This window comes from Notothenia rossii, assembly GCF_949606895.1.
Source record: "Notothenia rossii genome assembly, chromosome: 6".
NCBI classification, from domain to species: Eukaryota; Metazoa; Chordata; class Actinopteri; order Perciformes; family Nototheniidae; genus Notothenia; species Notothenia rossii.
The window spans coordinates 54,271,501-54,288,714 of NC_136909.1; the positions used below are offsets into that span (position 1 = coordinate 54,271,501).

Below are 17,214 nucleotides of genomic sequence, written 5' to 3' on the forward strand. Positions count from 1 at the left end.
TTTTAACCTTCATAATGGATTGATTCAGCAATAATGTGAGAGTATAAAAAAGAATGCATTATAGTGAGCATAGAGGCTGGATAGAGGCTGATGGTGCAGGCTTTTTAATTAGTAGAAAACAGCTGATACTCAGTTTGTGATTCCATAAATGCTTGAGTTTTTGGATTATTTGTAGTAACCCAATTATTGAGTTGGTCAAGGCAGTAACCTAGTGTCTGTTTGTGTCTCATTTAAGAATTGACAACATCCAAGGACCAGTTAGAAAAAAACTTTCCAAAAGCTTAATTTGGAGAGACAAACCAATTCTCTAACACTGAAAGATATTAGTGAGTTTATTTCATATGCACCCTTTATTCATTGAATTTTGAACTTTTTGGTTACAACACTCAATAATTTCTTGGATTTCATCAGATTTGGAATAAGTGATTTAAGCAATACGAAATTGTAAAAATACTCATGTAAAAGTCCTGCATTGAAAATCTTAAGTAAATGTACAAAGGTATCGGCCTCAAAATATACTAGAGTAATCGTATGTGTGATGGCTAATTTCATAATCGTAATTTAAATGACTGGATTATGATTATGTATGCATTAATGTGTCTATAACAGCTGGTCAATGTATTTTATCTACTTTATATTCCGCTGCTGGGTATCTTCACTTATAATGTAGTGTTTTACATGTACAGTAGGCCTAGTTTTTATTTTTATATGTAGTTTTTTAATTAGATAATAATCTGAATCTGTAAAGTAAGTAAAGTAGCAGTGAGTTGCACAGTCTCTTATTTGATTCTGCCATTAGATGTCATTTTTTAAATCCCCTAGGGATTTGAATGGTAAATGGTAAATGGACTGTACTTATATAGCGCTTTATCCAGTCTTTAAGACCCCTCAAAGCGCTTTTACATACTATATGTCATTCACCCATTCACACCCATTCATACAGAGCAGTGTACCTTACTCTAGGACCTAACATTCACACACATTCACACACCGTTGGCCATGCCATCGGGAGCAACTCAGGGTTAAGTATCTTGCCCAAGGATACATCGACATGTTGACTGCATGGGCTGGGATCGAACCCACAACCTTCTGGTTGAAAGACGACCACACTCCCTCACAGCCACAGTCGCCCTGAATGCTGCTGTATGTGAAGTATATATTTTGAAATTTCCATTAAAATCTCCATGCATGCACAAAGCCTGTTTATAGTTGCTGGCTGTGCAGTTTCCATTTATTTCCATGGAGTGAGTTTATTGTTAGTAAACCTGGATGTCATATCTGAATCTACCCTGACACACACGCTTCTTAACAAGCATGAACACTATTCAATACACAGAGCTGCAGTGAGCTGCTCTCACCACAACACGTTCTCACTCCCAACCCGTCACATGTTGACGAGCGGTCTGGGCCCCTCACCGTCACTCTATTGCGTACAGGGTACCCCTTGGAAGTCTGTTTTCAACGGGCAGGGCATCCCATTGACTTTCATAGAGCTCCAAGAACGTTGGTAATAGAGAAGTTGGGATCGTGGTGAAATGCTCTCCGCAGATCCATTCTCACAGCGTTTATCAACCTTTTTCTTACTCAATATCAAGCCACACTTATTGTTTTTACTTCTTTATTTTAATTGAATAATGTAGGACTTTTGTTGCCGTCAGTTATGGGGAGAGTAGGGGCTCAGAATACTGAAATCTGTATTGTTTCATTGTTTTTTCCTTCTAATTTTGTATTCTTTTCTAAACCACACACTGTTATTTACTCAACAATAACACATAATTATCCTTGTGTTTATTTATTTGTTTGATTAATAAACACAAGTTGGAGTCCGTCAGGACCGAGGGTCGGAGCAGCTCATAGTAGCCTAGTTGCTTTAGAGAATTGTACACCCGGAAGTAAGTATTCTCTCCGCTTCGCTTGACAAACCCCGTGATAGTCCTCAAGCTCTGTGATTTGGATGTTTGAGTGTGCGCCGAGGGTTACGCCGAGCGTCGAACAGCACTTTCAAATGGGATGGAACCACGGCACTGTCCAAAACTGGATTTGAACGGGTCCACCCCGTATTCTGCACATTTCTTATACTATCTACATACATCTTATAAGAGTATAATATCAGTTAAAATAAGTGCTTAAACATACAGTAGTTAACATTGCAGGAAAGCAATATATTAGTACTTTGTCAGGCTTAATATTTATACCCTGTCGTGGATATTTTAAACTTGTCAATACTGCAAAGATGTACAATGAGAGTAATCAATAATAAACTGGTGAAAGCAAGCAGCGTTGTCTTTCGTTGGTTCTTTATTTGAAGCGCTTCAAAGGTACATGTCTCACAGAGTACAGAGTAGTCTGCAGGAGTGCACCCAGGGTATAATGTGTGTGTGTGTTTTATAGAGGACTGTTGCTGTGCAGGAAGTAAAAGAGATAAGACTTTCCTTAGAAAACTGTTATCTTACAATGCTCTCATAGGGAGAGCCGCATCCTCCAGGTACGACCTTGGCGGGATGCTACCGTGTGGTACAACAGGTCGAGTTGACCAAACAATTTCTAAGCATAATATCATCATTTGGTTTTACTATATAAAGTAATATAAGAAATTGCATACCCCCAAAGTTTTTTTCTTATTCAAAATAAGACCTTAACCTAAAGTATTATTTAATGTTTAAATAAAGCCTTATTAGTTTGTCTGTCTGTGTCTCCTATTAATATCTAATAATACATTTCAATAACGTGCTTTAACCACCAGGTGTCCCTTTCTATCAGCTGTGCACCGTTATGGTGTAAATATGTGACCCGCTCTATCGAAATCAGTCGGAAGTCACAACGGTTCATTTAAAAATAAACGTGGATTTACGTAAAAAAACTATTTTTTCGGGGTTCTGGTGTTTTGTTTGATTTTAAACAAACAAAGTCTTGGCTTTCAGAATATGAAACTTTATGGTGTAAATATACCAATATACCGATTGGATCAAATATAAAAGTCAGCCGAATTAGTATTGATACTGCAAGGAGACTTATATTGTGAAGAGAAATTGAAAATGTTGTTTAATTGCTGATATATTTATGATCCACGTCACATATTCAGTTTCGGTGGCAGTTCTTCCTGTTTGTCTAGAAGTCTTCTCATCAGGGCTCAATAAATAGCGAACTACGGCAGATATGTAATATTTAATGCAGCCGAAGCGTGTATTACAATGCTGTTATGTGATGACCTCCAAAGAGAAAAGCAAGCAAACTCGGAATAAAGTATTATTTTATTTAAAAACATTTTTTTTCGGATTTCACATCAACAGGAAGTCCGGTTAACTAAAATGTCCGTGCGGAACAATACCCCAACCCATAGATCCGTGGGTGAATAATGTCAATCACCATATTACACACATCCCTTCACATTTACATTTTAATTTACATTAAAGTATTTCGTGAGGCCTTCTAAAATGTTTTTAAATATAATTAGGGTTGTAGTTGAAGAGTTTGTAACAGACAACGGCACATCCATTAATTCCACATCCACACGCATGGATTAACATCGATTTAATACATTAATGTAGCCTTTGTTTCTGCTAAAAGAGGTGTCGACCAGCTGGGGCAACAAGAAAATCGGTGAAATCGAGTGTGACTATTAAAACAAAAACAATTATTCTATTAATATTGACAATAACAACCGACCGTCGGGGAGCGTTCTCATGGCGTCTATTATCAACGCTATTGGAGGTCTATGAAGGTCTATGGGACGCCCTGCCCGTTGAAAACTGACTTCCAAGGGGTACCTGTCCGTAATATAGTGACGGGGAGGGGCCCTGACCGTCCGTCAACATGTGACGGTTGGGAGTGAGAACGTGTTGCTCACCATATTCAACAGAAGGAGAACACACACACAAAGTTTATGTGGATTATACTGCTGTTTTAAATAGTCAACACCAGACTCAATATGTGTGTGTGTGTGTGTGTGTGTGTGTGTGTGTGTGTGTGTGTGTGTGTGTGTGTGTGTGTGTGTGTGTGTGTGTGTGTGTGTGTGTGTGTGTGTGTGTGTGTGTGTGTGTGTGTGTGTGTGTGTGTGTATGTGTGCATGTTAAGTGTTCAGGAGTACCTTTACACCTGAACACTTAAGAAGGTTACACAAATATTCAATTCAAACAAACAAATTCTAATGAGCTTACATTCTGTCTGTTTTTAACCAAGTGCAGCTTTAACAAGCACAAAGAGTGTCAAGCCCCCTGTTATCGTCCCATGATTTCATTGGTTAGTCATGTAGCTCTGACCCCTGCCATTAACTGGAAGAGAGCACACATGTGGGAGGGCAGCCGAGCCGGGGACTAAAGTGCCACTTGGAGAGTTTGGGTCCCTCCAGATTGCCGTAGCAACTATTCTACTTCATAGCTATTTGAGGGAAACCAACCACACCTATTCAACCCTCTCACCCTGTCTCCACCTTCCCCTTACACACACACACACACACACACACACACACACACACACACACACACACACACACACACACACACACACACACACACACACACACACACACACACACACACACACACACACACACACACACACACACACACACACACACACACACACACACACACACACACACACACACACACACACACACACACACACACACACACACACCCTCCCTTGCCCTGTAAAGGGTTGAGTGGCTCTCTACTCCCACTTCTGTAAGAATAATACACTCACAGCGTAAATGTATTCTGGTTCATGAATAAGTGCCTGTGTTTAGTTTCATATTCACCTGGGTGAATCACTGTTGGGGGAGTTTTCGGGGAACTAAATGAAAAATCCTGTGTTTCTTGGTAAAGTGTTGGGAGCGTTTGTAAGCTTGATAACACAAACTAGTAAGGGAAAGTGTATTTTTCCCTGATGCTTTGTAGTTCAGTCACAAATGTACCGGCACCTTATATGGTAACCTCTAAAAAAAAAAAAGTAATGTCCTGCTCAACACTGTCGAATTTAACAACTAGGTAGAAATAAACAGAGGACCAGATAACCTGTAATTCTACACCTCATTCTTACTAACACACTGCTAGCCACCAATGCTAGATGCTATCTCTGTAAAAAAAGATCAAAGTGGTAACTGCTAATTCACAAAGAGGCAAAATCATAAAAATTATGTTTTCAATCTGTTGTGATGTTGAACAGATCAGTTAACAATGTAGTCATTTGTTTTCCAAAAGGGAAAACATTTCCAAAATGGCTGCCAAATGAACATCAAAGACGATCTCCTAAAATGTAATAATGAGTTAAAAAAAAAAAGAAGTAAAATAGATGGGTTAGATCCGTATAAAGCCAATGCTGAGACTTTTATTATAAAACAAATTAGTAATCAACTCTTTTCCTGCTCATCTGCTCACCTGACTCCACTTGGTGGCAGTGTTGCTTCACAAGACTTCTCATAACACAGCCCAGTTTTTCTTTAACCTCTTAAGCCCTGAGCCTGTTTTTCAGGTTTCAGGCTCCAAAATGCCACTAACACAGCAAAGACTATATCTTCACTTCTAAAAGGGGTAAATTAATAATCTTTTCTCTCAAAGCAAGGTTACATCTGTGAGTTTGATTATAAGTGTCAGAATCAATATAGATTTTTTTATTTTAAAGTAAATTCAGATGGAATATAGTAAAAACATGTAAATTCTAATGTCCGCCTAAAAAAAACCCATTACTTATAGTGAAAACCACCCTTGAATGATGAGTTAGTAGACTAAAAGCTTTAGGAATCCAAACTATAACATATAATAAGTACCCTGTATCAAGATTGATGCAAAACAAGTGAAATGTGACCTTTGTAGAGAGGTTTAGAAAAATAAAGTCCAGACTCACCTCTGGGTAATTTGTGAACCATCAGTTCCATTTGACCTTTTTCACAGTAAAAATCTTTTTATTACTTTGAATTATCACTATAGGTATTCATTCAATCCAAATACAACTGTTGTGAAAAAAAAAAAAAAAAAACATTCTCTGTTATCCTCCCCACAATGCTAACAGTAAGCCTCTGGATTAGCCCCAAGCGAAAAATGCTAACCTATTACTGCACCAAAAATCACTCCTAGCTACCTTATTACTTATCCTAGCTGCACATCCAACACATAGTTTATGATCGTAAAGAAACAGAATCTAACGGTGCCCACCTCAACACTGAAAGATACAAACTCGCGACGTTATCAACAAAAACGTACATCAAAACAAGTGGCGCTAGGTAGCTACACAATGCTAACATGGTTTACCTTCGTCTTTGTCTGGTCTAAACTGGTCTTCAATGGCATTAAAACGATAACAACGATGATGTAGTTAATCCATAGGTTAATATCCAATGTGGCTGTGTCCCCTTTGAAATGTTCTGATAATCTATAAGCAATAAAACTGCAATTCCATTATCTGCTTTCCGCTCTGTGCTCCGTGCGCTCTGGGTCCTGCAATTCCTGCTTCCTTACGTAGTAAACAATAAGTAAGGTCTGCTGCGTAAAGTGCCTACGCTGGCTGGCATTCTTAATACTTTACGCAGGACCATATCTCTGGAACCCATTGGTCGATTTGGGTGATTTACACCTTTTTCTTAACTATTACATCCAATAGAATCGATGAGCAGTTCCCAAATCCACATAAACATTACCATTGCGGACGTAATAGAGAAGCAAACGAAGCACATCTGAAAGTACAAGCCTGGACGGCAAAACTTTATACCCAGTATATTGCCATAAATATGATGGTGGATTATCAGTAAACATTTCTACGTCACACAAAGACATTGGATTAACCTTGAGCGGCGTTTTTATTCCTTTGAACACAACTTTTGATCACAAATCCAAAAAAGGTAAGACGTAATTATTGCAATATTTTTGAAACCGGATGTTGTTTACTTTCTCTTTTCTGGCTGATAGCTCCCGAATTCGGGGTCGTATAGTGATGACATTACATGTGTGGGATCTGTGGAGTCTCAGCTTTAATCGGATATCTTGTTTGTGCATAAGTAATAAGGGCATTGCTACCGTGGGTGCTGTGCAAATGTCTGTTAGCATTTTTTCGCTCCATGCTAATTCAAAGGCTTAGGTTTACTCTTGTGTTTCTTTTAGCTAAAAAATGTTCATATTGTCAGTTAGCTGAGTTTCTTATCGTTAAAAGGGTATGGAACATTAATAGTTTCATAAATGTTAAGAAGCCCTGAGACATGGTCTCGTACAAAAACGGTGGAAGGGGTCCACTGGGGGGACCCTCGGGCTTAAGAGGCTAAGGGACCGAAGTGAAAATGTAATAATTGTGTGTAAACCCAGCATTAATTATGACCATCTCAACAAAAGTGGACCGCCATCTTTACTAAATTTAAATGTAGCAATACACTTCCTCTGAAACCACTAAAATATATAGAGAACATTACCTCAGTCATTATATTATATAGTTTCTGAACCTGTAGGGAAAAAATTCTGCATTTGGTGAAGTACATACATTTCATCCTGTAGGTTTATCCAATGTTTGGATTATAATCAAACTACAAACTCAGAGGAAATTAGCAGAATAAAGACTACCAAAAGAATGTTCTTTGAAATACACATACTTTATTGGTGACAGTCTGACAGTGATTACATGGCATTGATCAAAATACACCCATTACAGTAATGGGTGTATTTTGATATTTGTTTTGATCAAATTGAAAATTGCAAAAGAAGAAGACATTTGAGTAACTGAAGATAAATGCATCATCAATAAAGAAAATAAAGAACAAAGCGTACATTTTGTTGTGTTTCAGAGTGGCTGAGATGATCCTAACTAAAGCTCAATCATTCTAGCAGTAACATTTTCTGAATTAGTGTATTTTAAATAGTATTAAGCAGATACCTTTACATGATGCAAGCTGGCTAGGCTGCAAACTCAGATTACATCCTGAACCACTCAGACTGACCAATCCAACGTCTGACATCGTGCCGCCTGACACTGAGAGTAGAAGGCTAATGTCCACTAAACATGTCTTTATATAATGTTATCATAGTTTTAATTTGAAAGCTGCTACATATCAGAATCCTGGAGAGGGGTCTGCCTGCAGGCCTGCACTCTCAGGACAGTTCCGGTGTAGGCTGCACTCTCAGGACATCTGCACTGTCAGTACAGGAAGTGACGATTCTGACAAACACGTTTTTTCCCCGCCCCCCGAAAGACTTGTTTGATGGAAGTTTTCAAATCACAATGGAGACTCATCACGGAGGTGATGAGTCCGCCCACCGTGCACTTTGGTTCGGCCTTGGTCAAGCCCTTTTGACTCCCCCAGCCTGGTTCTCGTAAAAGTTGACTTCGCCATTTTTCGCTCAAATGACACCATGGAGCCTGTGGAGGAATGTAACGGGAGTTGACACGGGACTCTGCCAGCCTCACGAGTGCCTATTTTCGGACACTTTTTTTCACTTTTCCCCAGTTTTATTATTGTTTAAGCTATTTTACACTGCCCGGTCTCGGGTGTCCCCCCACGGCCTGTGTCCAGCCCCCCCCCCCCCCCCCCACTCATCCATATATTAACGGATTTTGACAATTTTTGTTGCATTTTTCTCCTCTCCTCTCACTGATCGAATGGCAAACGCGACCCACTGTCGGAGGGCCTCCGCGGCGGCCCGGCCTAGTGCTCCTGCGGTCGGTTCCTCCGAACTGCGGGTTCGTCTCTGATGGCCGGGAGGGTGTGCTGCGTTGGGGTGGGGGACTTCCCCCAATCTGCGTGTCTCTTCCTTCCCGGGCCGGCCGATATGAAGCATGACCAAGACGCACCGTCTGACTCAGTGGTCCCACGGGTCCCGCAGCGGGGTGGAGGTTCCATGAGTGTTTTTTATTGGTTAAGTGGTCCTTGGTATGAAAAGGTTTGAGAAACACTGCGCTAGTGGGATGTCAAAGGGGGAGCCTCGTTGGGGGGAAATTATACAGATGGCTAGTCCGCCCCTGAAAATGTCTATGCAAACGTTATTATTAATAATAATAAAAAAAATAAAAATAATTAAAAACAATTATCTTTTTTTTTTTTTTTTTTTCATTTTTATTTTGTAATCATCTCGCGACCCCCACTCAGGGTCTCGCGACCCCCCGGAACCCACTTTGGGAACCCCCGGTCTAGCGGGTGTAACTAAAATACAAGATGTATACATATGTATATAATAAGTGCCAGTACGATTTTATTTTGTATTTGCGTGCATTTCCTGTTTGGAAAGTGGCGCTGTACTGATAGTGGCGATTTTATTTTTGGAATTCTTAGCGTGCACTTCCTGTCCTGAGAGTGGAGGTGTCCTGAGACTGCTGCCTGCAGGCAGGCTCCCATGGAATCCTGTGCATTATACACAAGGTTGCACACATAACATTGTAATTATCTACTCAAAGAATCAATAAAACATGGTGTTATTATAACCTTCTGGTTCATATTCATCCTTTGTGAGTAGAGAGTTGTGTAGAGGAATAAAAGCTTATGAGATTAGTTCAGATCAGTAAAGTATGTGAGGTGCTGCTCTACTGTCAGTTCAGAGCATTAGCATGGATTAGCATTAGCTCAGAAAACACTAGCAACAGAGTATTATACACAGCACAGCCACACTCCAGCCTGTGACAGGGCTGATAAGCACACAAGTTATTATAGAAAACACTGCAATCATCTTCATCACAGTGCCGAACCTTGATTTTGTGTATTAGTAATAGCAAACAACTTATTGTTGGTAGCTTGTAGCTGTTTAGTCATTCCTATGCGACACATGCGACACGTGCATGCAGAAAGAGAGCCGGACAGCATCCCGAGCGACTTTGTACATTGAAAATGAAAAGCGAGACAAGCTTTGATTCACCATTAAAATGGGAAACTTGTCTTTAAGATCGTACTATTTGGAAACCAAGATCCCAGAAACACTAAAGGTCAAAATTACTCATAAACCTGCTGGTTAATGACTGAAACATTACTATCCTTTTTTCTGGAGCAAAACCGAAGAAACATCCACAGGTTTATTCTTCTTCCAGTTTTTATCACGGTGATACTTTGCCTCTTTACGGGATGTTTTGTTTCTAGCTCCAAGCTAATAAGCTAGCTTAGAGACTTGTGCAAGTCTTTTGAACACCTGTCTCTTGAGTTGTGTGAGGATGTGGTGACGCTCATGGTCAGGTACACACATCAAAGTCAAAGTCATGAACTGGAAGTGTCCAACTGTAACACAGCAGGAAGAAGGTGCAGCGTTCTGTACAGAATAAATGTAACTACGAAAGCTAACGCTAACGTAGCTACTCTGATGTTTAGCCTACAGTGACCGTCACACATGAATTTGCAGTTGCAGTAGCAGACTTTTTTGACAATGGTGACCTAAATTGAGGAAGCTATAATATAAGCTGTTGTAGCTTCCGTGCATCGAATTAATGAAATTGATGAAACACCAATAGAGCATTTTTCCATGAATAAACCTAGCAACAACCATGATGTCACTACATCACCAGGCTTTATCTTTCAACCAATGCTGTTTAAAAACAAGAGACAACGCACAGCAACCGGTGCTTCCATCAGGAAAAGGAACTTCCATCCTGTGAAGTGTTAGGGTGAATGTTGAACATTTAGATGTGGCAAAGTCCTTTCACAGATTTACAATCAGTGTGATGCTCAGTGATTAAATCTGAAGTCACATATACAGTATATAAAGCTGAGTGATGAAAGGATGCTGATGGGATGCAGTTTATGCACTGATGGGGTGAGTCAATCTTGACATCACAATTAATATACTAGGCCCTCTTTTACTTAAGACTTTAATAAGTAAACCTTTCATGATCATCTGGAAATGTGGCTCTTCACTGGATTATTGCTGACTATGCTTCAGTCTTTAACAAAGAAAACAATTTCTAAATGAAATGGCTTGATTGTATTTCTTCAAAGAATATGTAATAATTATGATCCTACAGTTCAGCGGGTGAGATGAAAAGGGGACCGGACACAGACTCTGCTACCATTTCAAGACTGAAATACTTAGGACGGAGGTATTCAAGTTTCTTTTGTGTTTGCGAAAAAAAGCACACATCCACTCTCACTTTAAACAGAGCATCCAACCTGCTGCGCCTCATGCTATGGAGAAAAACTATTTGAGATGTTAAAGCGCACACACACACACACACACACACACACACACACACACACACACACCCACACCCACACCCACACCCACACACACACACACACACACGCACACACACACACACACACACACACACACACACACACACACACACAGTTCTAAAGCTGCAGAATAGATGCCAACAAATCTGTACAATATTTAAATACTGTATTTACACAGAAATAAACACACTTCCTTGCTTGTCTCAGCTGGCCTGCATCTTTGTGCAGAATAATAATCTAATAGTCAGAAGCATAAACAAATAAAGGCAACAGTTATGCGCATTGAGGGCTGTACTTGCTATTCAGATTGAGCTTGCAGCACGTTTCACATTCTAGGATTCTGATTTGACTGTGGATCATTTTAATGGAACATACTGGTGGTTTTGCATGATTTGGCTGATCGGCTAAATTCAGATATACTAAGCATTGCCAGTGACTGTCAAAAGTAAGCCATAAGATTTACATTGACTTCCCATGTCATACCAGCCCGGGTTTTTACCTTTACAGTACATATGGTAATACTTCAGTGCTGACAAATGGTTCTGGTCTCTCAATTAGTAAAAGACATACTGATATGTTCTCCTAAGGTTTGCTGTAAAAATAACAAAGCTGTAGATGTTTATCTGTTAAATATGTCCACAAAGGCTATCTATAAACAAATATTAAGCAAATACACAAATCAGAATTAACTCTAATGTTGCTTCAATTCTCCTGGATGTGAATTCTAACCCTTTTGACTTCTCTTTTAACAGCTTGTTTTGCTGCCCATAAATTGCCAATAAGCCCTATGGTTGGTCCCTTCTTCATCTAGGGACGATTTGTTTCATACAGTCATACATAGCTCTTTATATGAACACCCTAAATAAGCTAATGGTTCAGCCTGAGGTTTTTGTCGAGGGTTTATATACTTTAGTGAACCTGCTTACAGCACTACCATAAAGTGAATCCATCTCCTTTACAAACAAAACAGTATGCTTTGAAAAACACTGGCAGCACTGTGACAGTTTACTCTGTGTCAAAAGAGCTGAATCATGCAAAACCATGATCACATGTTAGTCGTTTACAGATATACATTGATTTGCTGTAATCTGAAGCAAAGAAGATGCAATCTGAATGTGTATCCACTATGATAGTGTAGAATATTATACCGTATGTTTTGTTTTTCTGGGGTTGTATAGAGCGATGATTTCAAAAGCTGTCCTGTTACACGTTATGTCTGAGAGGTGATACGCCTTTATCTTCCTTGTGAGGAGCTCTTCAACCTGATTCATCACAGAGCAGCACACAGTATGTTATGATTGTGTGAACACCATAAGGCTCCTCAGCTCACACACTGCATTCTCTTTTCTTTCTGGTTGTAACATGAATTCTACTGCTGAAGGCCTGCCCGGGTTAAAGGTAAACCTTAACACTTTTATTCAAACCATCTACCAACCACACTTAACCTCTGAGTGACGCAGCCTTGAGATTCACTGACCTTTCCATCAAACATCCCCAGTTTATGTGTTTAAATGTGTGTGTGTGTGTGTGTGTGTGTGTGTGTGTATATTTGAACAGATCCTAAATATTTGGGAACATGAGCTCTCGTTCCCTTCTTAATGGCTTAGGAAGTCAATGCTAGCTTTGACGGTGCGTCCGGTGGACACGTCCACGGCCATGGCCCGGATCTCCGTGTCTCCAAACTGCATGAGCGTTTGGATCTCACGGCGCGGTGCCGTGCTCTCTGTTCCGCTCACATCCAGGCGAAGTGTCCCACACTTCCTTATGCCGGGCTCGCTGATGAAGCCCACCTTCTCCTTCTCGGAGCAGTAGACGTGGATCACGATGACCTGCTGGGAGGGCTTGGCGGGGGTGTAGCTCCTCTTCACCAGCTCTCCCAGTGCCACCGACTGGTCGGCGGCGATGAAAGTGTCGAGGACGTCGGTGCACCAGCGCGTGCCGTCCTTCACCAGCAGCTTCTCTGGAGGGTGCTTGCCCTCCACGAAGCGGTTGAGGACGCCCACTCCGTATGTGAGGGGGGAGCGGCGCACTTTGATGATGCTGGGGTCCAGGCCGAACAGCACGGCCCCTTTCAGAATGGTGAGGCCCACGTCATGGGGGATGATGATGCGGCTGCGGCCCTGCAGCATGTCCTGGACAGCCTGCTGCAGCAGGAGGGACTCAGCAAAGCCCCCCACCAGGAACAAAAACTTAATGTCGCTCACCTCCGGCTTCTCAAACAGCTCCGCTAGAGGAGGAGACAGAAACTCAATGAAGGAAACAACTGACTGTTACAAGGAACACATGTGCCACCAGCCACTACTGTTTGAAGTTTATGTGCAACATTTACTGTGGGATATTTATACTGTCTTTTCAATTAGCTCATGTATTCAAATGGATCTCCGATTTTCTCTACCAACTCATCATTACAGCTGTGTGTCAGCTGACCACAGATCAGATGCTGAAAAGCATGTTGTCACGACCGCTGAGAAACAGGATAAGCAGGTGTATGACACAGAGTGAACATACTTTGCCTATGGATCCTATTATTAGAGATGATCTGACAGTGCAGAGAGAGACGCACACAGTGGGATTATAGAGCAGTTTGTAAACAATCTGACATTTGAGCCATATTCCCCTTCCTTTCTTGGTGATTTGTAGCTGAAATGTCACCAATGATCCCTCATTACCAAAGTGCCTAAGGCTTGGATTTTACTCTCTTGCTTGTCTGCTTGTTCTCCTTATGGCGCATTTAGCATCGTAAACATATTAACATGTGTAGCGTGTGCACGTACATCCTGCTTCATGTCTGTCACACTCCTATTCTAAATAACAGACACATTTTAATCAAATCAGACTACAGTGCTTTAAATGTGCCTGTGTTACTGTTTGTTTGTTTTTTGTTTGTGCTTTTATTTGAGTTCATGTGTGAGTATCTGTGAGATCGATATCACTGTCACTGTCTGCAGACAAAGTTAAAAGCAGGTCCTCTAAAGGTTAGGCTAATACTGCAAGACTCAATCAATCAACTATAGTCACGTGTGACAATCATGAGATGACATGGTATACAGTGTATAATAGCATTGAGTGATATAACCATATACATATATATATAATGTTTATCCTTTATATTCTTCCAAATCCTTACTAACGTTATACCAGCTAGGCCTATGTTTTACTTCAAGAAAATCAGAACTTATAGCAGAATGTATTTAATTCACACAGGACTAAACAAAAATAATTCATTTCATATAGACTTTTTATTTATTGAATTAGAAAAATGCTATATCTTGATGTCTTCAGCATCCTTTTTTAATGCTAAATTGTTTCTTAAAAATACTTATTTTTATTATCTTTAAAAAAAAGATTTTATTATATCTTTATCAGGATATGAGGTTTTTCCATATCTCTAAAGCATATTGTATTAGTTACTTGCACAACTTAAGAGTGAAGACACTATGAATACCAGCTATATGTGGAAATCCTAGTAATCAAAGCATGAAATGCAGTTTGTTTGACCACAATAGTGTGTGTGTGTGTGTGTGTGTGTGTGTGTGTGTGTGTGTGTGTGTGTGTGTGTGTGTGTGTGTGTGTGTGTGTGTGTGTGTGTGTGTGTGTGTGTGTGTGTGTGTGTGTGTGTGTGTGTGTGTGTGTTGAGTGCAGCTTACTGAGATGTTGGATGATGTGGTCTATGGTGGGCTTGAACAGGGAGTTCATGGCGTCTGGATTCATCCTCAGCATCCCCTGAGACGACCATTTGACAAAATCCACACTGAGAGAGGAAGTGACAGTATATGAATATATGAACGAAATCTGCAGATAGGGCGCTATTAAAATGATAATGACAACATATTTAAAATAACAATATGTCCAAATAAGGCAAATGTTTTGCATAGTTGTATATGAAAATAAAAATATGATAACATAGTTTTCACTTACAATCTGCTTAGAATCTTAACAAAATCTTTTTTAAATGATAGCCCAATTTTCATATCTAAACTGACACTAAACCACTAAGATATCAACAATGCTTTCTCACGATCTGACATCTCTTATGATAATGTACACTGTTCATTTTTCATTGTGAGATATTTGAATGATGATGTGTGTGTCCAATAATAAATCTATAGTGTCCGTCTGCTGTGATCCCATGTGTGTGATTCCTGTGCAGTATGTGCATTAGGTTTTGAGTTCCACAGTTGAAGTTGGCACTTCCTGTTAGACATCATAGGAGCCTGGGGTTCAGTGGGCTCCAGTTTCAGACGTATACATATCTTATAATGTCCCTCACTGTGGGATTATTACCATCCACACAGACAGGAGACAGGCCCATTACATGGAGACTCCATGCTGGTCCCACAGGTCAGTCGTTACAGAACTCTAAGGCCTGGAAGCCCATTTATTACTTTCTGTCTAACACTAAGTACTAAGTGTTTGTCATTATGGCAAAATGGGTGTTTTTAATCTTGCTTTTAAATGTATCTCTCCAGCAACCATGGACAGTATATAAGAAGTGATAATGTCACATTTTGGAAACAGAAGTGACACATGAGGGTGGAACTCAGTACAATTGAATATAACATATTATAATTAACTATGATGAAGTGAAAACTCACTGTGGAAGTGTCAAAGTCAAAAGATGATTCCGCACACTGTGGTAGCAACCTGTCAATAACTAGGTAGTCCCGCCCTAAAGCAAATCTTGGTTTATCCTCAATTTGACTCTAAATAAGACCCTCATATACAAAACCATCATTATGCTGTGTGAAAGATGCACACTGTGATCTCATCAGGCCTTCTTTATGATCCAGACAGATCAGCTGTGTGTTGAAATAACGATAGTGCTCCATCTTACTATACTGATCTATTTAATATGTCAGGGACAGGTCTTCTGGTTTCTGGTGTGTACTCACTTGCTTTTGCGCAGGGCATGTTCCACGCTGTGGCCCCTGAACTTCTTGTAGTAGTCGATGAAGGAAAAGGGCAGGTTGATGTTGAGTGGGTTGGTTCTCTCAGGGGCCGCCGCCCTCTTCCGGGACTCAAACGCAATCATCAGGTCCACCCAGGCTGCTGGTCTCTTGATCTTAAATTGGTCGATGAAATCCTGGCCAAAGATCTTACACAGCAGCTTCTCAAATTCATAATCAATGCCAATGGAGCCATAGGGACCGCCTGGGAAGAGAGGGGTCCTGTGAGACTGTGGCTCAGTACAATAGAAGCATCAAAAACACGCCATGATTTTCTCACATCTCCAATATTGTATCACCTGCTGGTCTCAGGCAAGAAAGACTGTGCCCAAACTGTTTAAGATTATTTTCAAACAAGCCTTAAACCTTTTTGATAAGACATCATTAAAACACATTAATTGCGATATATTATCCAAATTCAATCTCCTCAGCTTTGACAATCTCATTCTGTTCTTAAAAATTAGATTGGAATTTAATACCACCACGACGCCTTTGAGAAGCTTTTCCACGTCCGCTCTGAACATATGGGGAGAACCTCACGATCTGCTCTAAATGCAGATTTATCCCTCTGCCTTTCACAATCAGTTTTCTCATTTACGGCCATCATTGATTTTGGGAAACCAGTCTTGCCAACATTACTTTACTGTAATTTGAGATTTTAAATGAATGGTAAAATGATATTTCTATTGGCAAATGTACTAGTATTTATATTTGATATGTCTGTGTTTGATGTCTGTTATGTGTGTTCCTTCAGGAACTGCAGATGGAAATGAGCTTTTATCTATTATCTAGCATTTAGCATCTTTTCTCTTTTAAAGATGAATGTATTTGTATGCATGGTCCTTGTTCAATAAAGATATATAATAGACCAGATGGAGTGGTCTTACAGTATGCTCTTACCTGAGGCCTTATAGAGCTCCTTCAGATGTCCCTCTGGGAGACGGATCTGATGGACAGTCAGGTCCACGGTTCCTCCTCCACAGTCCACCACCACGTAACGGTCTCCTGAACAGAGGGGGGGTGCAGTCAGTCATGTGCTTCTAATGCTTCTCATCTAACAGCTCCCTCGCTGCCTCTGATCTACTCTGTACGCTGTTTTCAGGAACATTCTCAGAAGAGTTGGACGAGACTCTGTGTGTC

The 17,214-nt window shown here is 40.3% G+C and overlaps 1 protein-coding gene across 7 annotated transcripts in view; it reads right to left on the reverse strand.

Moving 5' to 3' along the window:
- Positions 1-7,554: 7,554 nt before the first annotated feature.
- Positions 7,555-17,214, reverse strand: part of hspa12a (heat shock protein 12A) — a 189,493-nt gene continuing 179,833 nt past the window's right edge. For all 7 annotated transcript variants that reach the window (XM_079686870.1, XM_079686867.1, XM_079686871.1 and 4 more), the window contains 4 exons: positions 16,975-17,079; positions 16,021-16,279; positions 14,776-14,879; positions 7,555-13,355 (listed from right to left, as the gene is read on the reverse strand). In XM_079686870.1, coding sequence (XP_079542996.1) covers positions 12,724-13,355; positions 14,776-14,879; positions 16,021-16,279; positions 16,975-17,079 — 1,100 coding nt within the window. In that variant the 3' untranslated portion in view covers positions 7,555-12,723. The remainder of the gene's footprint in view (positions 13,356-14,775; positions 14,880-16,020; positions 16,280-16,974; positions 17,080-17,214) is intronic.